This window comes from Argiope bruennichi, chromosome 6 (assembly GCF_947563725.1).
Source record: "Argiope bruennichi chromosome 6, qqArgBrue1.1, whole genome shotgun sequence".
NCBI classification, from domain to species: Eukaryota; Metazoa; Arthropoda; class Arachnida; order Araneae; family Araneidae; genus Argiope; species Argiope bruennichi.
Window position 1 is genome coordinate 111,338,011 of NC_079156.1, and position 27,131 is coordinate 111,365,141.

The 27,131-nt window shown below is 29.6% G+C and overlaps 1 protein-coding gene across 1 annotated transcript; it reads left to right on the top strand.

The window, feature by feature from the left end:
* Nucleotides 1–205: 205 nt before the first annotated feature.
* On the top strand, nucleotides 206–27,131 carry LOC129972650 (high affinity copper uptake protein 1-like). Its single transcript, XM_056086862.1, has 4 exons — nucleotides 206–474; nucleotides 574–652; nucleotides 2,400–2,583; nucleotides 24,404–27,131. The coding sequence occupies exons 2-4, from the start codon at nucleotides 574–576 to the stop codon at nucleotides 24,615–24,617; spliced, it is 477 nt and encodes a 158-aa protein (XP_055942837.1). The 5' UTR covers nucleotides 206–474; the 3' UTR covers nucleotides 24,618–27,131.

The following is a 27,131-nucleotide window of genomic DNA, read 5'->3' on the forward strand; positions in this document are numbered from 1 at the left end:
GGTAATTTGATGCGATAGATTTTGCTTGCTTTATAAAATATTTATTGATAATTCTTTTTATTACTGTGATACATTAGTAAACTTACATCGTTTTCTGTTCAATTAATATAATATTTATTTATTTATTAACAACAGTTATAAATTGAAATCAACTGCAACCACGAAGTCAATTAAAATTCACTTTCACTTTTCAATACGTTATAAACATTGCGTCTGGAATGATTTCCCAGCTGTTTGTTGTCATTTGTTGTACCACCTGCCGACGGCTGATCTCCGTTCAACGGAATCAGAGCATGAAACGTAATTTCTCAGTTCTTCTAAAAGTTTAATAAAATCACTAAGTTGCATGGATCAATGTGAAATGTTTAAGCTTTAAAGCACGTTTCTGTTTATCTTACTATATATGTGGTCTGGTGTCACTTAAAATAAATACTTATTCAATTAATTTAGTTGTATCTATTAATTGCCATCAAGGTAAGCCATTGTTATTTTTATATGTTATTGTTATTAAAATAATTATTTAATATATAAGAATTTTGACAACTCTTTTATTTTGAAATTTATCAATTACAGATGCATAAATCATATTTGGAATTTGGCTTTGAAGTAGAAGATTTATTGTTTAAAGGTCTAACTATTAAATCCGGTGTTGGTAAGTAGTACTTCACTTATCACTGTATATACAAGGAGGAGCGCTGTGTTTATGACTTCTAATCATAATCTATTTTATTGAAATATTTATTGTTTTCTTTAGAATGAATTTTTGGAAATTGCATGAAAACCAGTAATTTATTTTAAAATCATGTACTTATATTTCAATTTAATATTATTCAGAACAATGTTAATAATTATCATGTATTCTGAAGATGATAATAATATCAAAAGCCTTAATAAATAACTGAGATGAGAAAATGTTTCTTATTAATGAATTCAATAATTTTATATCATGTCATAGTAAAGTGACTAAATTGTATGTAATAAGAACATTCAATTCTGATAGAAATATTCTACCTTGTGATACTCAGTTAGATGGTGAATTGACTATATAAAAAATCATCAATATTGTTAAAAGTTTTTGTTTTAAATTTATAACAAAAAAAAATTTTTTTTTTTTTCATTCTCTAATACTTGTGGGAATTATTGAAATATTTTATATTTGTTATAAACTTGATTCTTTTTAAATGTTGTGTTCCTACTTTTTCTTCTTGTTTATGATACAATGCATATGAAAGAGGAAGACAGTTTCTGTGAAAAAATATTAAATAGGTACATGTTAATACTTGAATTGCTGTACAGAATTATTTTTATTTTAGTGTGCATTTCTCGTATTGCTGTCTTCAGTTTCATATATATATATATATATATATATATATATATATATATATATATGCATATTAAATTAGCTTATTAATTTCATAGTAAACACAAAAATCATAGTTTAAAGAAAATGCATCTGTACTTTTTTATTAAACCTTTATCAGGAAACCATCAAAATGTTTTTGCTTTATTATTATTATTTGCCAAACTAAAATAAGTTTGTCCTAAAATTATGAACATCTTAAAACTTATTCATATAAAAAATGTTTCTTTGAATTTTATTGAAATTGTAATAATACTCTGAAATATTTGATTTTATGAAATGATTTGTGGTAGCTTGATGAAGAGATTCCAGCTTTGAAATAGGAAAATTGGGGATTCAGGACCTATTGCTATAAAAAAATAGGAGTGGTTTCGTAGTTTTTTTAAAATTTTTTTTTCTTTCTGATGAGGGTTTGATATATTCTAAATCTTGGTACTTACGTATTAATGCCACCGCAGCTACAGATTTGGTGGTTTTTGCACTAATGCACCAATAAAGAGGAATCCGTTGGTGTTGAATTTTGAAAGTGATTGGCGGCACTTAAAAACCACCAAATCTGTAGCTGCGGTGGCGTTAATATGTAAGTACCTAAATCTCGTACTATAAGTGAAGCATTCTCATATTGATGAAATTGCTGTGGAAATTCTGAAAGGAAAATGCCTTTCTTATCACCTAACAATGAGTCAAAGTTGCAAAGCTCATTCCAAAATGTATCTCATGAATCCTCAAAATAAGACTCTATTCTAACTAACTTAAACAACTTTTATAAATTTCAACATTAATTCATATGGGGTAAAATAGAAGATTAATGAGTTTCCATCATTAAAAAATACAATAAGAATGTGTATCATCCATTTATGAAAAATTTAAATTATTGCATGCTTATACAAAGGTGTACTTTACTTTCATTAAACTGCTTTCATTTGTGCTTTATATTTGAAAAATTAATTTTTAAAATTAAAATTAAAGGTTTTACTTAAAATCTTGAATGTATAACAACACATGTTTTCTAGCTTAGTAAATTTTTTATAACTTACAGGTATGGTTGGATTATGTATATCAGTTGCTATATTTACTTTCATGTATGAAACTATTAAGACTCTTCGCCAGAAACTTGTTTCCTCCCTTGGAAAAACTAGTCGGGATTTTCATTATATGAACGAAAGTCATTCTGAACGTTCCATGTTGGTGGAAATAAAAGAATCTCAACAAAACTGGAACAGGTAGGTCATAATATCATGTAAAAGTGTATATTCTTAAAATCCATTTTTATTATTTTTACTTCTCAATTCTGACAAATATTAAATTGTGTTAATTTTGTCATGAAAAATATGCTGCAACAAATCTCTTATGCAATACCTGTTAAATCGGAAAAGGAATAGGATATAGAAGTTTGAGAAAAAAAGAAAAAGGGGTGCTACTTAAATATCATCTTTATATCCTAACAATGGCTCTTAAATATCATCTTTATAACCTAACAATGACTCTTAAATATCATCTTTATAACCTAACAATGGCTCTTAAATATCATCTTTATAACCTAACAATGGCTCTTAAATATCATCTTTATAACCTAACAAAGGCTCTTAAATATCATCTTTATAACCTAACAATGGCTCTTAAATAGTCCATGTGTATTCTCTTAATAGAACATGTGTAACTTCAAATAAAATCATGATAAAAGTAAATATTTGTGCATCCTAATAATTTTATAGAAAAATGATTAAAAATCTAATATTAAATAAATTATATGTTTAGTTGCTCTCATTTGCTTGTTTAAATTAATAAAAATTCCATATTGTGAGCTAAAATTGCATTTTAAATTTTTTTGTTTCATAGAAATATAATTATAATTTGCATATCATAGTTATATTGATAAATGTTAATAACAGATGTTTCATAATAGGCTAATTGAAAGAAAATCTTTTAAGTGCATGAATATTCTTTTTCTGAAATATCCACATGGTCTGCCACTTTTTTTAATTATTAAAAGTAATGAATAATTATTAAATTTTTATAAATTAAATAAATAACAATTGAATTATTAAATGTGATAAATAATAATTGAATTATTAAAGATGATAATTAATTAGTGAGTTATTAAAAGCGATAAGTAGCAATTTAACATAAGTTTAAGTACAGAGCTTCTTATTTTTTTCCATCACTTTTCACTTAGAACCAAAATGGATGTTCCTTCATGAAAGAAATTTTTCTGCAACCCAAATTTCTGTATGTACAATAATTATATGCTCCATCCCACCTGGGCTCTTAATCCCAATCTCTCTCTCTCTGTGTGTGTGTGTTGCAGTATCCATTGTTTGTGTTTGTTTTTTTGTAATTATTTTTTTTACTGTGTAAATTAATTGCATCAAATGTAATTGTATCAAATTAAATAATTAATTTATGAGTTACATTAAGTGAATTTTTGAAGGAACTCAAATTCTAAATCTAACATGGTTTCAAATTTTAAACATGGTTAGCTAGCTAATGATTGTATAAGCTTTGTCCCCAGTGCCAAATCCCTCTTATTATTTAGAGATACCTTGTCATTTCTCCCTGTAAATCAAGCTTACTTTTATCAGTATTTCATAATCAGTTTTGCTTCCATACTTCTGTTTAAAGTAGGTTTCTTTTTAAGTATGACAACATATCATCTGTTGAAATACCAGTAAGTTTGCAAAGATATGGATTTTGTTATCTGCACATTGTTCTTTTCGATTTCACAAGTCCTTACTATCTCAAGGTGTGGCAATTAAATTGAAAGTTTTAATTGTTATTTTTTGTTTGACCTAATAATTAACACAGTCTTTTGAACCTTTAAGTGTTTTTAGTCCATTTTTGGAGCTTAGGATATTATAAATTTTTATTAAAATAGGTTTCTTTTAACCTCTAGGATCCAAAACACTTGAACAAAAACAAATTTTACTTCTTAAGTGTAAAATTGAATGCTGATAAAATAGCTGTTTTAGATTTGTGAAATTAAATTTTAATAATCTTTCAAAGTCTTTTTATTTAAATTTAAATCATTTTATTGTGACTCATGCATCTTATTTTTTAAAATTATGTAATCTAATTTAATTCTAAATAATAAAAATTCTAATGTACCAATTTATCTTGTAAAATGCTTAGTTACATAATTCAGTTGTGAGATATGCTACAAAAAATTAAATTATTTAATATAAGTTTACGTGGTAAAATACAAGGATGATAATTTTATAAAATATAATTCTTAAATAAAAAGCTTTTTCTTTGAAAATGCTTGTAATTTTGCAATTGTAGAATATCTTCCATCTTAAAAAGAATCACTGCAAAAAATCATGATTAAATTCTATGAACTTTTTCAAATACATTTATATTCATTTTAACTATTATTTGCTTCTGATTTGATCATCGATTATTCTTTTAAATTGTATTTGAGATTTCATTGAAATATATTTTTAAATTTCATATTTTAATACAACATAGAATAGAACATACAAAATGCTTAAACGTCTCAAGGTGATTTTTTCCATGGTTGGACTGCAATACTCGGCATTTTTTTCAATATTAATATCTGTTAACGTGATATTTTTTAAAAAAAAATTCTCCTGTTTCTCATGTACTGTCTGTTCCTTTTCAAACAATTTCCGATTTCAAATGTTTTTCATGTTGTATGCCATCCATAAGCACGTACTCGAGTATCTTGCGTGCCGCGAATCGATTTCTGTTGTTATGTTTTCGTATATTGTCATTCTTCCGCGTTAACATGTCCGTAGTGTTCTCTGAAGTGTGAAAAACGCGATGTTCTACAAGATGAATCACCAAATGAATATTTTAGCATCTATCCGCGCCCTCAGGAACCATTGATCCATTGGATGATCTTTGACTTTTCATAAAGATGTGTTTATCAAGGAGGTGTGGTGAATATATTAACTTCGTAGGTCAAGGTCATGGTTCAGTAACTGTTGATGAATATCAAAGTTGGTCTTTAACCCGGAAGAATATGTTCTTTGTTGTTTTATTATTTTTATTTGTTTATTTCTCGTGCTTGTTTACACTAGGCTATTTTTGGAGGAAAATGCTGTTTTATTTTTTTAAAAATAATTGCAAAAATATGAAATTATAGTTAGAAAAAATGTTATGACTATTTGAATCTTGTTTTTTCTGCAGTTTGTATAATACAGGGGTGTTTGTGCTCCGGGGAAACCCCGGAATTCCGGGGATTTTGAACTTCGATACCCGGAAATTCCGGGGATCGTCGTTCAAAAGGAAGTAGGAATAATAATGAATTATTTATTTTGATCTGGGTAATTTTGTTTGCTTTGAAAGCAGAAAACGCAAGGTCAGTGTGTGTGGTGAAAGCTTTTCCTTTCTTTCTCCAAAGGCAGTGATAATGCGTGAAAAGGGGGGGAAAACTTCTTTTTTGTTCTTTCCTTATGGCGAGTTATGACTCATTCCCCCGGTTCTCGGACATTCTCTTCTGGATTCTTTTCGGCAAGTAGCCGCGGCAGAAAAAAAAGGGAGAGACTTCGTTCGACCAGATGTGCGATCACGTGACTCTGGGTTCAAAGGTCTTATCTCTCCTGGCGTGGCGCCAATAAGTAGAGAAGGGGGATTTTTCGCCGTATTAGCTATTTGTCATTGATCGCTTCGCAACTTTTTTTTTCTCCGCTGTGTAAAATTTTCGTTTCATTTATTGATGCACGTGTAAATTTTTCGTTTCGCTTATTGAAATATTTTTTTATTTATGTACGCAAGAGAATTTCACTTTGAAATTTCAGCATATGAAACAGAAATTACCCCTTAAAAATTCATATCTAATTAGTTTTACAGCATTAGATCCAGAGCTAAGAGGTAAAACCAGTACAATATTAGCTTTTGAAAAATTATCATCTTTTATGTCCCATATTTTTAGTGATAATGAAAAGTCAAAAGTAGAAGCTGAAATAAGGTTACACCAGAGTGATATTGATATCACCAAAGAAATGCTCTACACATCTGATGAAAGTGGAAATCAAGTCAAGTGTACAATTGATGAATATTGGTCTAAAGTTTTTAATTTAAAAGATGATTTCACAAATGATTATAAGTATCCTACATTGGCTAAATTGGTCAAAGCCTGCCTTAGCTGCTTCCATGGCCCATTAGTGGAAAGTGCATTCAACTTAATGGATACTCTTGTCACTGACTATAGAACCTCTCTTAAGATTGATTCCCTAGATGCAGTGCAGACTATTAAATATGATTTAATGGCTTCTAAAGAAACCTCATGTGAAAAATATGGCTCAAAAAATCCAATGACTGATCCAATTCACAAAGATCTCTTACTGAATATGAACAGAAGTTGGAAAACATATCAAGAGGACTTAAAAACATGTATTTCAGATGAGTCACCTATAAAAGTCTCTGAAAAAGCTTCTACATTAGCAGAAAAGCAAACTGCTTCTACCTCTGCATGTGCAGTTCTCGAGGAAATTTCTTCAACTGTAAATGAGGAAAATAAAAGTCAACCTTCCTGCAATTATGAAATTCACCACAAAAGAAAGACAAGCCCACAAACATCAGAAAATAAAAAAAAGCAGCAGAAATTAGATAATTTTTTTAAAAGAATTAATTCAGGTAATTTAAAATATTTGCATAAAATGTAGTAGTTTATATGTTTGAAAGTTTATGGTTATTAATTTTGCAAAAAAAGTAATTCATTGAACTTTTATAATTAGGTCATTCAATACTTCATAATTGTAATTTTTCATTTCTTCCCTCCCCCCTTCTCGAAACTCCAAAATGCCGGTAGTAAGTCTGTAAAAGTTTCAGGGGATTTTTTGGGCTCCCACAAACACCCCTGATAATATATATAATCTCTTGGTATAAGACTTAGCCGTATACCAAAAGCAATATTTGCTACCGCTACCCTACCATAAGGAATCAAGATTTTTAATTTAAAACCATCATATTTCATGCATTTTCTCACAGTATTTATTAGAATTTAAAAATAGTCCCAACCAGCATTCAAGGACTTTTCTACCTCTTATTTATTTCGTCCTCAAATCTATGATCTTCTGCGTAATGCCAGAAAATTGCAGTTTTCACTTTTTTTGTATTCAAAGTACAGAATGAAAAAGTATTATAATCCTCCAAAATTTCGACCTCGAGATTTTTATAAATCTTCTGCTTTAAGACATTCCCCGAGTCCGAAGAACACTTTAAAAAGATAAGTTGATCTGTGGACACGATAATTAAAGAAAGCACATAATGACTACTTGCCAGAAACTTGGTACGTGGTCTTTTCACCATATTTGCAGATATCTGTCTATGTTGGGACGTTGTATGGAAATTGTCTGTCCTTTCGTCTGCCTGGCATGTTAACTCGTTAACTAAATTAGATAGAGGAAACTAAACTTTGAAATTTTATCATTACATTTTGATCCAGTACGTTGAAGAGTTGGCCCTTCCTCAGTTTGTATATTTGCAAGTATGTGAACTCGAAACTGCAACGACTCATGCCAATGAAATTATCTGGTCCTGTTACAAACGTTGCTAAGGACAGATCACAAATTGCAATGTTATATAACGTTAATTAGGAGTAGAAGCCAAGTAGGATAAAGTATATTATCGTGCTATTCGGAATTTAGTATAAAGATAATTTATTATTCTGTCGATTATAGAAGGTTTTGAAATATCTGAATGGTGAAAAGTGTTCATTTCATGTTGTGTACAGAGAAATAGAAAAAAGTAATGAGCGAGATTTCAGCATAAGATTAGTCCACAGCTTTTTATCGTATTACCGCATTATCCTGCAGCTGTTGAAGCAATCTATTCCACATATACATTGTTGCGCGAATGAAGGTGTTCCAACAAGAACACCTTCAATCATGAGTAAGATGATTGAAGATTATGAAACACGATGATATTTTCGACTAGTGAGACAGATTCTCAAATCATCATAAATAGTTTTAATATAGTTTAAATTTGAAAAACATGCTGTTCGAATTAGATGCTGAATATCCTAACTCTGTAGACAATCTTAAAAAAAAAAAAATGATGTTCGATGGCATGATTTGTTGTTGCCCGTCAAAACAAGTTTGTAGTAGACAGCACCATGAAAATGGCAAATATAAAGCTTTAGAATTTCAGCAATGTATCATTGGTCGATCAAAGACCAGTTACAATCATATGTAGGGACATACTGCCTTTGATCATAATACTGGCTTATACTTATATATTGCATGTAGGATGCGAAACTTTCTACTGGATATTTTGTGGACGATAAATAATGTCATACTCATGCCAGATCATTTGACACCACCTACCTTAATTTGACAATATTACTCAAGGACAATTACTTACTTGAATCACTTCATGATGCTTACTACACTTTTGCAAGTGGGAGTTGTGGTACCGCCTGGAAAACGGGATATGTTCAACATATCTGTGCATATACTCTATCTTCTCCCAAAAGTCTTAACTACATTTTTTTCGGGATATCCGTTGTCTTGCAAGCAACCAGAAATTCTTTTTTTTGCCAATAGGACTATGTACTTGTCTTCTGCAAACATCATACTTCTAATATACCGTCCTCTGAAAAGTTTTCTACTTATTTCAGTTGCTTTAAAAGTTTTTTCCGGCTCATTGAAATTTTTTTGCTTTCCCTTTTCAGATTTATAAATATATTTCGCGATAATGAACTATGAAAGAAAAAAATCCCGATCAAAATCTATATATCATGAAATAAAAATACTAAAATGAAATATTAATTATAATAATTTGCTAAATATGTATATTTCATGAAGTAATTCACTTGAAGATGCCTTTCTAAATTAATATTATTGTTTGTTAAAATTGAAGAAAAATAAAAACATGCTACTTCCAAGTTATTGTGATTTCATTTGGTGTTGTGTCCAAAGCTTAAGAAATTCTCTTCTAGATCGCCCGTTAGTTTATATTTTGATGAGATAGAACCACACAATAAAGTAATTTCATTTTATCATATTTGTTCTATCTCTAGTGATCGAATAAACTAAAATCTCAGAAATATTAAAACAAATTTTTAACCAGCGGGAATGGTCTCTCCAAAACTTTCTCGTATGATCCTTATAAATGTGTCAATCCAGAGAACGCCTTGCATGGCACTGGCGTACGATAGTTACGAAATATTAACTTTTGGCATGAGTTTAGCATTTTTTGCTGGATCTGTCGTGTCATGCTTGGCGAGTTATTTGGCTATTATTCCCAGGCATGCGTTTTTTCTCCACCGATTGAAATAAAAATTTGGCACAAAGAGCTATTCTTGTAGTCACAAAATTCCATACCTAATTTAATATATTTAAGTCATTGCGTTTTTGAATTATCGCGGTTATATATTTCTGAAAGTACAGACCTACAGACAGTCAACCCGTTTTGGATTTGGCTTAAAAAGTGACAGGTGTCTACACTATAGGTATTAAATATGTATACGGAATTTTATCTGTTTAGCTCTCTTCGTTTTGTAATTATCGGGCTAACTTATATTCGAACAACACAATCGACGGACTTCTTCTGAACAGATTTGACTCAAAATTTTATTGTAAATCTGCCAAGCTGGTGTAAAGACCGTTGTAGTGAATAGCTTATAAGCCAGTTAACAACTACGCTACCTGAGCAGTTGCTTTTGTATCATGGTCATGTTGCTGGACTGCGAACCACAAGGTCCCAGGTTCTATCCTCGCCCATCCCAATCCACCACATTGGTGACACGGACGTGATAGTCTATGGTGAATAGCTTATAACCCAGTTAACAACGAACAATTGCTCGTGCAGCGTAGCTGTTAACTGGATTATTAGCTATTCACTACACCGTATATGTCTAGCTCAATGCCTTTTTGAGTTCACTTTCTCACAAACGGACAAACGTTTTTTTTTTTTTTTAACGTGTTTTTAAAACTCGGAGATAGCTAAAACGTGGTGATGCGTCAAAATGTCGAATTCTAATATACTACGTGTACGAGGAAGTATAAAAGGCTGAATTCATTAACGAAAGAAATTTTCTTCCAAAAAAGGAAGCTCAGTTTTTGCAGACGATTTAACCAGACCATGGCAACTGAACGAGTATGCAGTTTTGAATATAAATCTTAGTTGTGCACTTACGGTAAATTCAAATACATCTTTATCCAGAAATCAAGAACACTTTTAGCCGCTTTTTGGGAGCCGGGATTATCTGGCTTTAACAAGGAAAATCAGTTGAATATTAACAATAAAAATGGGAGCAATTAATACTTTTAAAGGGAAACAGAAATCTTTTCTTCAGGCTGTATTAAACGTAGTTGAAGAAAAACAGTTCAGAATGAAAATGCTTTCGACAATATTATTGTTACTTTTTATTTAACAAGAAATAACTTCCTATTTTGACATATGAAAATTTCTCCACTATTTGCTGATTATTTTTGTGAAATAATCGACAGTTTTATAAGCATAGATATATTTACATTTACAAGTTTACTTCAAATACTGATTGTAGAAATATTTTAATACTAGCAGAACCCATACGGCATTGCTCATGACATGATAAATGTCACCGAAATCTAAACCGCAATAAATAATTTTCTTCTTTTTTTTGTTGTTGTTGTTGTTCTTTTAGTTGCTTTGTGAGATCTTCGACCATAAACAGTACAGTAATAATTCTTGCACTCTTAATTTTCATTAAATTTTATTCATTTCTATAATTACTTGTAAAAAGTATAAAATCCTTTTATGTTCCGAATTTGTTATTGCCCTCTCCTAGCGTAAAATTCTGAGTTTAGGGCAAAACCATGAATGCCACAAATGCTTGGAATTTTATTTTCATAACCCCACATGTGACTTTAGTTATATTAGCGTATCTGTTTAAAGCAATAATGGAGCTATTTTGGGACGAACTTCGTAATTTTGAACTTCGATCAAATGACGAGGACGATATCTGAGCTGACATTCCCCTACTCCAAACTTTTGCACCACATCAGCTGGACATTTGGCCCCGACGGATTTAACGTGCGACAGACCCGCTTACACGACGATTTTTCGGTGGAATCGCTGCTCGAATTTTGGAACCCTCCGAGACCGAGATCTTACCACCCTGCCACCGCGGCATTTTACATGAGCGATATGTTTTTCGTAATATAGTAAAAAAAAGCTATATTTTGCATGATATTGGAGAGTAATATGCATGATATCGGTGAACAGTTATTACCAAATATCAATCTTTTTCATGAATTTAGCGTTTTTACTAAATATAAAGGGCGATCGTTGTCGATTTTTTTTAGGGAAAGGGGGGCAATAAATCACTGGCATGTGGTTAATACACAAGCATCAGAAAATTGCTTATGTATTTTGAATGCCTTTTCTTCGGAAGAATACCTCTTTTCGATTGAAAACAAACTTTGTCATAAAACTCAATTGTAATTACAAGATCACATGCCACATTTTATTTATTTAAGCCATTTCGTTTTTGAATTATTGCTTTTAAAGCATGCGAAAGTACTGATAGGCAAAGGTCAACTGTTTGGCAAATTTGACTGAAAATTTTGGTTTAAAAATCTACACTTTAGATGCTGAAATTGAGAACAGAATTTCTGTTAACTAAGTTGTTGAATTTTTTAATTATCATGTATATATATATGCATGCAGTAATTAATCTGTTAAGGAGTTGATCGATAAGTGATCTATCGCTTGACGGATTTGGATCCAAAATTGATAAGGATCTAATTATAAATACTAAAACATGTGTACGTATTTGTATGTATCTAGTTCTTTACCTTTTATAACTATTATGTTCATTCACATTCAGACAGACAAGTTTTATCAGAATGGATTTCGTTCAATATTTGATTGATATCAACAAATCTGTTGTAAAGACGACATGCTAAATTTCATCCATCTAGTCCAAAGCGTTTGTTTAGTTATCGTATTCACAGACATAGATCCAAAAATATGTTTCCAGGTGTCTAAAACGTGCCATTTTGTCAAAATCATCAGTTCGAAGTTTTTGATGATTACAGTGTATTTTTCTTTGCATACTTTCTAAACGGGAAAGTAAAAAGATCCGCTCAAACATGAGTCAACAAACTTAGAAGCATGAAGATTTAGTACAATACCCTGTAAGCTTTTTTAAAACATTCATATCTCACTTTGCACGCTTCAAAGGATGCATATTTCTGTTATTCTGCTTATTGTCCTCTCGGCAAAATGGAAAGCAAAGGCAGATTTCTTTTCGTCTTAGTATTTCCACATTCATTTCAATCATTAGACAAAAACAAGTGCGAATGCTCATTTAGGCATACCCTCCTCCCCGTCTCTGCATAAAATGGTGGACCTTGGATAAGGCCGCGAATTCTTTGCATAGCATTCAACAACGTCATGCAGAGTAGTTAAAAATTACAGATCTGATGATAATTACAAAGTACAGATTTTGGGCATGAATCTAGCATTCTTACTTTATTTATTTTGACGCCTTTTATGCAGACCGATCCACCCCAAAATTTGACACGGATTGTAGTCAACATAACGAATTTCAGAGATTCATATTATACTTTGAACCATGTCTGTCAAGCGGTTGCCCAGCTGTCCGTCCGTACTTTCTCATGCATGTTAACGCGATAATTTATAAACGCAATGGCTGAAATCAACGAAATTCGCTATGGTATCATATGACTACAATTGTTGTTCCGTGTAAAATTCTGATGTTAACTGATCTGCAAAGATTTGTGGTGAAAGCTTATAAGCCAGTTAACAACTATGCTACCCGAGCAATTGCTTTTGTATTATGGTCATGTTACTGGGCTGCGAACCACAAGGTCCCAGGTTCTATCCTCGCGCATCTCATTACAATTCGCCACAGTTTTGACTAAAACGCGTATTTTCAAAAAGGATTAAATAGAAATGATAGGTTCCTGCCAAAGATTTGTACTTTGTAACTATCACTAAATCTGTAGTTTGTAACTACTTTGCAGGACGTTAGTGAACGCCGTTCAATGTACTCGCGGTCTTATCCAAGGTCCAAAATTTTATACCGGCAGAAGGAGGGTATGAAATTAATTGGAGGGTATGCGAAAATATTACTGGAAGACCATTCCCATTGGTTTTTGTCTAACGTCTGAAAGGAATTTTAAAACAGTAACTTAAGTGAAAAGGAATCTACCTTTGCTTTCCAGATTGCCGAGAGGAATTTTACACATTACATTAATTCCTTATAATTTAAATATTAGTGATAGTTACTATGATATTGTTAGTGCTACGTGTGCATGTTGAAAATGGCATCTTCTTAAAGAATTTGAATTCTTATTGAATACATCAGTGATATGATGAATGTCGAATTGATTCTACATTGTTTTTGATTTGTTTTCCCACAACTAGGATATGCGCGGGGGAAAAAATTGTAAGAATGATTAATAATAAATATGCATGTAACATCTTAAGGTAAGACGGATTTCAATTTACGATTTTCCATCTTGAAGTGGATCTGTCATAATATAAAATCCGGGTTCAATAGAATTTTCTTTTGCATTTGAGTCTTATGCATCCTGAATATGACATCATCAATCTGTTTAATTCAGCAAATCAAACTTATCTATACTGGTTTTTATATTTTTTTTTACATTTGATTCCCAATTTGGCTTTTTCCCAAATCGGTGAAGAAGTAAAATTAATAATCATTTGCAAATCCACTACGGAAATCTTTGAACTCATTAGGGAAACAAGTAATTAAAAATCAACAAATAAAGATATTTTGATCATTTATGTTTTAAATTAAAGAAAAATGCTCGTCTAATGATCTCAAAACATTTAGAATAGGTAATGGAATTATTATATCGAGATATACGAAATTTTAGCTCCAACTCTTAATATTTTTCGGGCTGCTGTGGCTTGGTGGCAAATCCTCGGCTTCTGAACCGGAGGGTTTCAAGTTCGAGACCCGATTCCACCGAAGAATCGTCATGCAAGTGGGTCTGGTGCACGTTAAATCTATCGGAGCGAAACGTTCTTCCGTTGGTGTGGTGTGAAAGTTTAGGGAGGGGGAGTGGCAGCTCAAGTATCGTCCTCGTCATCTGACCACGTTTCGAAATTATGAGGTCTATCCCAAATAGTGTTGCTTTAAAGCGGGACTTTAATATAACTTTTCGACAAAAAGTGATTGATTTTTAAAAATTTCTTAATTTTTAGTAAATTATATCAGAAATACAAAGCAAATTTCTTTAGAATAACATTGTTTTATCTGTTCAATATTGTGTAGTCTCCCCCATAGCCATTAGAAACGGTATATTATGGATAAATACTTGCGAAAAATCATCCAGTAGTACATAAAATAATAATTAAAAAAAATTCTATTATAAATTAATACTTCGATTTTCATTGAGTCACTATGACAATTACTTGTGTGATAAATTCCATAGTTGTAAGTTTTATAGAATTGCAGACACACGAACAATTCCGTTTCTTATTCACATCATTACGTTTTTTGAAAGCACGGGGGTAATTCGCTGGTGTTGTCTACCAGAATTAAAAGAGAACCATCTGATTTCAGCACCGAATAAGTTTTAAATTGCTCTATTTTCTGTATCTTTTTTATTATTATTATTATTATTATTTTAAAAATTTTGAGGGACAGTTTTCTTTTCCATAAGGAAAAGTTTTTTTTCTTCCCTCAGGTCTTCTCTTTTGATATTTTAAAACTTTATACCAAGTCCAAAATTCTTAAATATTTGCTGATATCTTTTTTTAAAAAAATATTTCATTTATTAAAGTTTCAGATCAGACTTGCCGGATATTCAGTTTAAAATTCAAACTCAAGCACTTCTTTATCAAAAAACGAACATTGATCTTAAATTGCAGAAATTGAATAATCAGGATTGCATAAAAATAGATCAGATATAAGTGCGTTGTACTTGTTTTCCTTATCACCTAGCCATTAAAATCGAAAAATATTTCCGCTACACTGAAGGAAGAAAAAAAGAACACTATTCTTCCAGAGAGAAAATATCCGAATTGTTCCAGTTGTTGAATTCGCAAGGAAAAGTATTCTTAAAGCTTATGTCAGAAAAATTGCTTTTTTCCTCAACTGGAAATTAACCGTTAATTTTTTTTAAATTGATCGTGAGATTGGGAACAAATAGAATTACTGTCTTATCCTGTGTGTGTGTGTGTGTGTGTGTGTGTGTGTGTGTGTGTGTGTGTGTGTGTGTGTGTGTGTGTGTGTGTGTGTGTGTGTTATAGTATAAAAATAATACCCAAAAATATCTTAGTATAAAAATAATCTTTACATATTCTTAAAATTCAATAAACATTGATTTTTTTAAATTTTTTATCAGTTTTTAAAATTAATTTAAATATTATTTTACAACAAGAATTTTTTTTATTCTTGTAAAATAATAGTAAGAATTCTGGAAGCTCACCAAAGTTATTGATAAAAGTCGCAATTAAAGTTGTAGACATTTTTTTTAATCAAAATGATGAAATAAACTTCTGTTTCTACAAATCATTATTAGCGGAGCAGATTTCAGGAAAACGAATTATATATTTGCTTAGTTATGAGAAAAATATGTAAAAGATTTAAATGCTATTAATATGAAGGCATTTTACATTGTTTTGGATTAAAAATTAGATTATATTGTTAAAAAGTTAGAAATAGAGTGTATCCACTTTTCACGAATTTCAGGACTGATAGAAAATAAGGGAAATGCATAGTAAACTGAACAGAAAGACAGTAAGGCTTTTAAAATAGTATCAATTATATACCTATCAGAATTTGAAGCATAAAAATAATTTGATGAAGAAGCCACCAGAACCACGAATTGAAAATTCGACGAACCAATTAATTTGTTAAAAGCGGCTGGTGAAATAATAAATTCGAGTAGGAATTCGATTTTTATTTCAGCCGATTGTCTATCGGAAATCAAAATTGCTCAGAAACGGAAGATAATAAAAATAATATTTTGGAGATATTATTTCTTTAAATTTTGAGAAAAGTGTTGTATTCGGTATATTTTTTTCATGCACATTGATAGTGATTCTGTACTCATTGGTGGATTTATTGTTAAATTCATTTAACAATTAATCAACAATCAGAGTGTTAAACGAGAAATTCAATATTTTTTATACTGTCATATAGAAGATTTGTAATTTTAAATTCCATTTAGTAAGTCTGGCATTGGCCAATATATAATTTCTTGTAATATTCCTTTAACTATTGAAAAAGAAAAGAAACACAGCACTAAAGTTTTAAAAATTGGAATAAAACGTCAATCTATTGCATGCGAAATTATTACTCAAATATAAGTCTTAAAATATTCATATAATTTTCGTTTACAGTTGAATTTTATTCGCTAATATTTTTGAAATTGAATTTTATTCAGTAATATTTTTTAATTCCTTTTCTGAAATTTCGTTCCATTCTGAAAATATTTCCTCATTTGCCAAGCTGACAAAAATTACATATTGTTTGAAACAAGACTGGAAACGAAGTTAGCCAATATACGATAATTTTCTCATTCAGTGCCTTAGGTGTTTCTTAGGTTGCATTTCGTGTCGCAAGGATTTCGAAGTCACGTGCACAGCGTGTGCATACTCTTACAGGTTCATTATTTCACCTTTTCAAGACGCTGTTACGAAAGTTTTCCTTCAGATATTGTACTCGTTTTTTCAACATGAAGTTGTCAGTCGCATGTAATGAAAGGACAATGAAAGAAAAAATTGAAATTTGAACTAAAAAATCTGACAAATTATATCTATAAAAAAAGTATATTCTTTTTTTCTGATATGCAAGTTTCCTTGATTTGAAAGAGAGAAAAGTACCATCTATCTGGAGAAAAAATTCGATTTTATTAAGAATTCTAATATTATTGCTAATTTATTCATTCGGTATTCTTAATTTTTAGGATATAATCATCCGTTAAGAAAGGAGAGATAAAATAATATTTTAAACGAAATTTACATTTAAAAATATTTATCAAATGTTAATTTGACAAAAAGTAGATTTATCATAAAATCTTGTTGTCGTTTGTTTATTTACCTATCTTGTCTTCTAGTTTTTGTTTTCAGTTATTAAAAATCAAAAATAAAATTTAAGTCTTATTTGTTTGCTTTTGTTATTACTAGGAAATGCAAGATATTTTCTGCCTAAATAGCAAAAAAAAAAAAAACGCTCGGACTCAGCTCATAAGTAATCGAGTTCTTTTTACCTTTCTAAATCTTTCCAATGTGAAATCGTTTGGTATTTAGATTAAATGATATGATCGGGATTAAAATATTTACATATCAAATATTTTTAATAATAAAAACTATTTTTGCATAAAATTTTTAATACACAGAATTTTTTTTATCATCCGAACCGTTTTTCAATTATAATGTGACTATTATTTAAACCAGGTAATTTTTAAAAACCACGAAAAGATTTTTTTTTTTTTTTTTTGCAAATATTATTATTTTTATATACTTCAAATTTTGTTTGCCAATATTGCATTGTAATAAAAATTTGAATTCATTAATTAAGTCATTAATTTTTCAATAATAAAAAAATGAAGATAACTAAATCAATCGTTGTTCCTGATACAAATTATTAATCGTCTGCTTTAAAATTTTTCTTTCAATATTCTTCCAGAATTCCAACGTGTTCAGCAATCGTTCTTCGTTTGTATTCTTATTTCTTCAGCAATAAAATATATTTCGTTTGCTTTCAAAAACTTTAATTTCTTTGTCTTCATTTAAATTTAAGAATTAGACTTATGTTTTTATTAAATGTAATTAAATCGCTGCTCCAAATTTCTCACTACGCGGATTTTTATTCAAATTTAAATTACAATTTACTTATCCAATATTTATTTATCATTTCGTTGAAGATACAAATAAAGATGGCAAATTTTAATGGCTGCACTTTTTAAAGTTAATTAAACAAACTTTAGAATTAAAAAAAAACTTTGTAAAATAATATTTTTAAAAAATGAAAGAGAAATATCAGTTACATGTCTGTCAAAAGGAAATATTTTGCCGATGTGATCGTGAAGTTCAAAAGATTTAATTGAAATTTTTAGCTATTATTGATCACAGCGAAACTAAGGCGGCTAATTAAGAATATAAACATTTTGAATAGACGCCGAAAAACATTCCCTTTTATTCTGAAAATTGTATCCGAATTGTATCGAAAAACATCAAAATTATAAAATCCAAGCACGGAAGAAATAAATTTTGAATGGAAAAATGCAATTTTACATATTCTTCAGTGGATTTTTGTTTAAATCATTTAAAGAAGTTTTCGAAACTATTATTCATTGTCTCACGTTATAACATATAAATTACGTAGTATATATGAAAAAGTTGAAGAAAAACACTCCCAGTATTTTTATCTTACAATTAATTGGTGATTCTTCAAATAAGAGGTTAACATTCTCGTTTAGAAGATCATAAATAAATAGATAAATGAAAATGATGTAAACATCTTCTTGTACCGCTGCCAGAAAACGTTTCTGGTGTTTTATGGCTGCACTTGGCGCAATGGTTCTCGCATCCAATAAAGAATATAAACGCTTTCGCATACCTATGATTATAAATAGAATTAAAAAATAACTGAACTGAAAGCTGGGATTTAATAAACAAAGTTAAAACTTCAAAAAATAAACCTCTCAGTTGTAATAAAAAAAGAACTTGAAAACGACGAATTTCCACGATTCAAATCTTCTCGAATACGAAAAACATATTTTTTTTAAAATATCCGTTTATATTTTTATCTGTCTGGTAACACAATAATTCTAAAACGCTTTGATTTAAGTGGATGAAATTTGGCATTTGGTCTTTACACCAAATTAGTAGATTTCTCTCAAACATTGAACGAAATCCATTCGCAGAAAGTTTGCCTGTCCCAATGTAAATAAGCACAGTAACTACAAAACGTAAACAGATAGATGAATAAAATTTGGTGCAGAAGTTTAGCATCTAAAACCAAAGGGTGGACCGTCTATTGGTGTATACTTTCGTATACAGATTTAGCATCTAAAGTATTGATCCTTATCAAATTATGAATTAAATCTGTTAGCACTTTGGCTATTTCTTTGTCTGTACATATGCATATAATTAAGCGCGTTAACTTATGTAAATGTAATTTGATGTATGATATTTCTTCTAATATTGTAGGATTTTTTTCATGAAATTTTAGTTGTAATCGAACAAAGAAAAGGCATTCAAAATGTATATTCATTTTTTTATCACTATATAAACTGATGTGCGAATCTTTGAAAATGAGGTCTGTGTACTTGTGCCATTCGGTGCCTTTGTCCAAAGAGCACAATTTCATGCAGGTATTTTATAATACTTTTATTGGAGAATAAGCATGAATTTTCGGGAAGAGCATTCCAGTGGCTTATTAGTTGAGATTTTTCGTTATAATGAATTTTCCAATTCTTGATTGAAGAGACCGATAAAGGGAATTAAAAATTATAATTTAACTTCCGAGGAGTGGATCCTAGCACAGCCCACCTCTTGGCGTCTTTTGGAATTCTCGCCAAACGAGCGGCGATAACGTCGCCAATGTGGCAACCTAGACGGAAATTTATTTTTTTCATTTTTTTATTTTATTTATTATTATATTTATTTCATTTTATTTATTTATTTTATTTTTATTATTATTTATTTATTATATTTATTTTATTTCATTTATTATTATTTCTGGCCTTCAAGTATCGTTTTTAATTGAAAAATAATAATAACAAATATTCAATTAGTAGTCAACTTAGCAAAATTTCAAATAAGTCACCAAGAGGTGGGCCCATCTAGGATTTTACCCTTCGGAGTTTGCTCTAAAACATTTTACTTATTTGTATTAAAAAAATTACATCTTTCATAACTGAAGTTATTTCAAATGAAAACTTAGTTCAAGAGAAATCTAAAGATTATTTCATCCTTCTAATTTTTCCTCGTTCTCATTAATTTTTAAATTAAAAATCGATATGAAATCGATATTTAATTTAAAAATCGATATGAAATTGACGTCTTTGCCTCGCAATAGAAAGATGCATTCATTACCTTGTACTTAAAAAATATTTCTAATAATAAAATTTAAATAATATATAATAATTAACATAAAATTTAAAGATCAATTAATATTGTTCTAAATGTTATTGAACTCAAAATTTTACTTGGAGATTTATTTCAAAGATTTATAATTGTTTAAGAAAAAAAAAAATGACTCCGTGATTAACAAATTTGGACATATGTTCCGGGCCGCTGTAGATTTTCATTAAATTGCATATGTCTTTAGAAAAATACACTGTACAGTTACTATAATTGAAATCTTCTAAAAGTAACTATATGTTTCATTTACATTCCAGGTCATTCAAATGTACGAAAGGTCATTCATTAAATGCGAAATTTCATTTAGTTCTTGCGCAGACAAGTATAACAACATTTTCCAGACATTTTGATTTTATTCTTTTTCTAATCTCACCCTTTTTCGACCCGAGTGTTGCTTTTATATTTCTTGTTTGTGACATCGTAGCATGAAATTAACCATGAACGAAGTATTCACCTTTCAATCAATTGGCTGAATGACTGTCCTTGTGACGTATTGATTTTGATAGACAAGGCGAACAGGAATTGAAATCATTTGATAAAATGAGTTGTTGTTAGTCGATCAAATTATTGGTGCCAGCATGCTTCCGTCTGTAAATTTAATGTTTAATCGATTAAAGATATCGATGAAAATTTCTAAAATGTACTAGATTTCTCATTTTTAGTTTCATAGATGCGATGTAAAAAACAGAAAATATTGTAAACAATAAAAATTTCGATCTCGAGATTTCGACGAATCTCTCTGATTTCAGACTTCCTTGAATCTGGAAAACACATTTTTGAACCTATGCTTGTCTGTCTCTCTGTGAACACTGTCTTGTATTAATTTTTACTGTCTCATAAATTTCATTTATGTATTTATTTATTTCTCTTTCTTATATACATAGTTATAAAAAAAACTGTATTATAATCTTCAAACATTCGAACTCGAAATTTTGACGAATCTCCACGCTTGACGACGGCGCGCTTCTCTGAGTCTAAAAAACATATTTTTGGAATTAAATTTCTGAACATAACTCCAAAATGCTTTTGAGCTAGAAGGGTGAAATCTGGTGTATGGTCTGAACTCCAAATTTGTAGATTTGTGCCAAATTTTGAGCGAAATCCATTGAAGAGGTCTATGCGATTGCCCAAATTATAAGTTAACACACAAAACGAAGAGAGCTAGATGAATGAAATTCAGCACAGATATTTAAAATCTAAAGTGGAGTTATGTGTCAAATTCGGGACCAAATCCATATATGAATTGACTTTCTGTCTGTCAGTCTTAACTTTCATAAACCTGTAAACACGATAACTTAAAAACACAATGGCTTAAATTTATGAAATTTGGCATGCGATCTTGCGGCTTTAATTATAGTTCTTTTTCAAATTCTGTTTTCAATCAAATGGGGAAAAGAAACTAAAAATATATAATCAATATTCATTTTGTCAAATGTGTAATCAATAATGATATTGTATATTAAATACATCTTGGCGCAGCATGGCCATGTTTGGCCTTTGTGCCATTAAAATCCAACTCCGTATTAAATACATCCCAGCAATGAATCGTGAAAGATCGCACGCTGATAGCCAGCGGTTAATAATATAAAATGTTCAACGGTATGCAGTTAATAATATACAAGTACATACTGTTTATTAGAGTATACGAGACTGGTAATAAAAAGGTGTGATAAAAAAAATTACACTTTTTTTTTTTTTAAGTCTATTTTATGTAACGTGCGTGAAATATTTTTAAAACTTCCAGAAATAGGATTTGGACCAAAATTGCACACTTCTTTTTTTTTATATATATAATTATGCTATTTGCATTTTCAAATTTTTCTATTAAAAAAGGTCGATGAACTGTAATTATAAATATTTAAAAATCATTCACTAAAAGTAATACTGAATTTTATTTATATTTAAAAAAAGAATTTAAACATTTACATTTTTCGCATAGGAGAAATTTCTTAATCTCTGTGTGTACGACTTAATTCTGTGGTAACGGTATGACTGGCTGTAGTTAAAAGTGGGGAGTTATTTCTTAGTAAAATGTAGGCTAACTACAAGCTTCTTTGATTGCTTTTAAGGTAATCAAATATATAAATATTGAGGTAAACAATTTTAGTATCCTTTTTTAACTCAATTTTTTGTATTTGATTACTAAATAAATAAATACAGTTGTTACAAATCAGAAATTAGTGCTTAAGGATGTTTATAGGATAGCAAATTTTTCAAAAGAGGTATTTTTAAAATGTGGGCTGCATCTAAAATGCACACTGATTCACTCAATATTAGTGAATTTTAGTGAATTTTATTTCTGTAAGAAAACTGCAAAAAAAAAAATTACATATTTTGTACATTTTTGGTAATATTTTTTGTAAATGTAAGATTATTAAAATTTGTAAGATAAATTCTTTTTTTTTTTTTCTTCTTTTTTTTTACTCTATTGGAATCTCTAAAAAATCTATTCAAGGTATTTCTCGTGGAATTGTGCAAATCGGTTATAAATTATATTTTTTGTTTAAGGTTATTAAAAATCATGAAAAACTGTTTGATGTCATTACTGTTGCTTAAATTATGATTTTTTATTATTGAACTTTCAAATTTTTGCTAAACATGGTGCATCTAATAATATCTTCACTCTGAACCCTTAAGTGTTAAGAACAACACCTGGAGTGCGTCACTAACCACCAAAATTATAAGAATATGAAAAAATAAAAGTTGAATTGTCTTTGATTAACTTGAAATGAAAAGTCTTTTCGTATTGAAATTATAGTACAATCTTGTGAATCTAGATGACGCTCGTGTAGCTGAAGAAAAATTTCCCGCCATGTACAGCTGAACTCACTACGTTTATTATGTCCAAAATAACATTACTTTTTTAGAAATCGAGATCACTAAATCTGTCTTATAGTTTTATTTATCATTCAAACTAAGAATACTAATTGCTTATAGAGGTAATCATTTAGAATTATTTCTTAATTTAAAATTATCATCTCTACAAGCAATACTTAGATTTTGGAATATTGATTTTTTTTTCATGTTAATACCTCGAATAAGTACAAGAGAAATTGTATATAAATTTAAAATAATATAAATTTAATATTTAAAGTAAATATTTGTATGTTCGTCTCGAATAATAAATATAATAATTTGAAAATATATATAATACTGTAAAAACCTGGAAGTGTTTGGAATATTGGAAGAGTACTTATTGTGAATATGCATATTCTTAAATGGAAATAATTATGTGAAGAATTGTGTATGTATATTGTAAATAATTATTAATGCTATATTTGGCAGAGGAATTTTAGGAGGCATATTTGGTAGAGTTAAATATGATAATTGTTGGAGAAGAACCAATTCTGAAATTTATGAAAGTATAGAGGATTAAATTAGCAGGACACTTTAGATCGAATCACTAAACTATATTTTTTTTGGCTAAAAAAGGCTAATTACCCGAAAAAGTGGGATATTAAAACATAGGTGGGTTGACTGCCAGCAAAAAGGCTTGAAAAGCATTAAGGTGGTAAATTTTTCTTAAATCTTAGCCAAGAATACGATTGCATGGAATGAAATTTTTGTTAATAATACACAAGTACATTTATTAGAGAATATGAGAAAGTTTCAAGGAGATCACTTTCATTGGTTTACTTCTTCACTTAATCAAGTTATTATTTTCGAAAATCATTTAATTGTCATTAACATTTTCCAGTAACATATCCATAAAACACACATTGTGTATTAACCATATCCCAGCGATAAATCGACAAAAAAAAAAAGAAATCGGCAAAGGTCTCATGCTGATAGACTCTTTGGTCACTATTATTCGCCAAATGCGTGCAGATAATAATACACAAGTGCATTTATTAAAGTATACGAGAAAACTTAAGAAAGACCATGCCCACTGTTTTACTTCTTCACTTAATCAAATTTCACTTAATTGTTTTTGAAAATCATTTAATTTTTGTTAATATTTTCCGTTAACATGTCCTTATTTTTTTTTTTTTTTTCCAGGATAAGAGTCCACACCATCCATGCATTTTTATATATGATTCAAGTCACCATGGGCTATTTCCTCATGCTAATCATCATGAGCTACAATGCTTGGCTAGCCATAACAGTATTCACTGCAGCTGGATTCAGTTATTACTTCTACAGCACATTCGTTCTCTACAGGCCGACTGTAGTGCCCATCGAAATATTGTCACCGGAAGAGTACGATCAATAATCATCAGTCATTTCCTTCTGTTTAAATGTCACACCTGTTGAGATTTTTTTTTATTGTTTTTACTTCTGGTATAAATAAAATGGAGTTTACGGTATTCATTTAGCTGCTATTTTCTTCGATGCTTCATGCCTATGTGATATCGATTATGCAATATACTATGACTCAGCTAATCCGCGTCTGGGTTGGGAAGGACGAAGTGGCATCAAGGTCATCAAAAACGAATAATATCTTAAACTCCATTTTAGCCATTTTGTTATGCATACATTTTTTTTTTTTTTTGGTTGTATTAGTTGAATTTACATTGAAATCTGAATATGGATAATGCTGCCTTTATTTGTATGCATTTATTCTTGTATGTTTACTTAGAAACATTGACTTGCATGAGAAAGCGTTGCTAAATCTAGAAACATTGACATGCATGAGAAAGCGTTGCTAAATCAGCGAACGTTATTTAAACTGAAATATTTTTATGGTTCATTAAATATATTTGTAGCATGAGCCTGAATTTTCAGCTGTAAGTTTTGTTCAAAAAACAGATATTTGCTCGAAAATGTTCTCATATGGTTTCATTAGGATTCAGTGGATTATTCATTGCTCATTTTGTGTTGCATGATCGGGTAAGAACAGTAAAAAGCAAATTGTTTCTAATTCGTTATTTTAATTTTAAATGAAATATTTACTGGCTTCTTGAAAAAAGTCTGGCAAATTAACTGAAATAAAGATAAATATCTTAAACTGCGTAAGTATAGTAACATTTTACATAAATCAGTAAAAAAAAAATTAAATAAAGAAAAGAAGAAAAAGAATAAAATATTATTTTTTATTTAATTATTTTCCTTCTAAGTACAGGAGAAGCACACACACAAATACAAATAATTTTTACGTACATTGAACTTTTTTCTTGCTGACGCAAATGCTGCTGCTTGTTATGATGATAGACAGTTTGTCAAAGAGCCAGCAAACAGAACGAGTTTTTTTGCAGACGATTCTTGGCTTATTTTCAATTTATTTTGCTCTTTGGTACCGTTCTAAACTTTTGGCGTGTCGAAAATCGTTTTACTTCATTACATTTAATCAAAATTAAGCTCTAATATGAACAACATTTTCTTGAAATATTTATATAAGGCTTTTCTGTAATAATATTCTATAATGGCAATCGCTTATGAAAAAAATTAGGCCAAAATATACAGACATCTTTTGACATTTCTTAAGTTTTTTTATGCATTCATTGCGAATAAGAATGATTTTATTGGTTAAACTGGATAATAAATTTATTTGTAAAAAATAAAAATCTTTTGTTTTATCTTAGTAAATGTTCAAATTAGTTTTACTTCTGTAAAGAGACAGAGTATTTAGTAAAACTGGGTTATTTTGTTTTCTTTTTTTTAAAATGGCGATTTCCATTTCGAAAAATTGAATTAGTTGATTTATTTTAGGGATGGCTTTATATAGCTTGTAAGAGGAGATTGCGCTGTATTTTAGTAAGCTCAATACAGTTTCAAGTATCACCTTCGGCTATTAAAGAATTCAGTTGTTAGTTATGGAAGGTGAACTTTTGAATAAATTGTCATTTCATTTTAAATCCTCTTAAATTCGGGAAGGTAATTATCTCGAATGGTTTGGAATCACTTCTAATATAACAGCAAATCTTTATGGGCAACTAAACTTTCCAAAATTTTATTTCAGAATCTCTGTAGATATTATGTTTTGTTTTTTAAGAATTTTTGTTACTTAACATGAACTTCTATTCTGTGAAGAGTATTTGCGAATTAAACCACTTTTGTGTTTCGACATTCATATTATATAAATAATAATCGACTGAGTGTTAAGAGATTCCATATAGACGTGATATTGGTATTAGATGACACATGCGTACAAGTATCCTTAGATTTTCCAACTGTTATAAAACCTAGAATTATAGATGACTTTCGATGAAGTCACGACTTGTTTCTAATAGCTATTCTGGTCCGCCATTGGCCGCTGCCTTTACCATTGTTATATTAACGCATTCAAATTGAAATTCTTTATCTTGCTTCATTTGATGTTCAAGCAGGTGTTCGTAATTTCTTCAGGCAGTGTTACACATATTCTTTTAAATGTTCAATCAACTCTATAATATTTATGTATCATTTCATAGATTTTTGCGTTTATGTGTATAAATTATTTTTGTCCAATCATATGCGTTCATCATTTCTTTTTTTTTTTTTTTTACTATTATTATTCTTAATTCATTCTCATTTAAGATATTTTTTATTTTTCATTGCGTTCTTAGAAAAAGCTTGCTTGTTACCAAAAAAAAATGTTTCATTTTAATCAAGCTTATTTTATTCTTTATTCAAGATTTTATTTATTATCAATGTTCAAGTGATCTTAAAAGTGGGGAGATCTCAAACTATGCAATGGTATTATTGTATTCTATTTAAAACTTTAGATCTAATCTTTTCTTTTGAAAAATCTCATATGTACAAATAGAAGTTGTATTCTACTTGACTTTCTATCATTCTATATGTATTT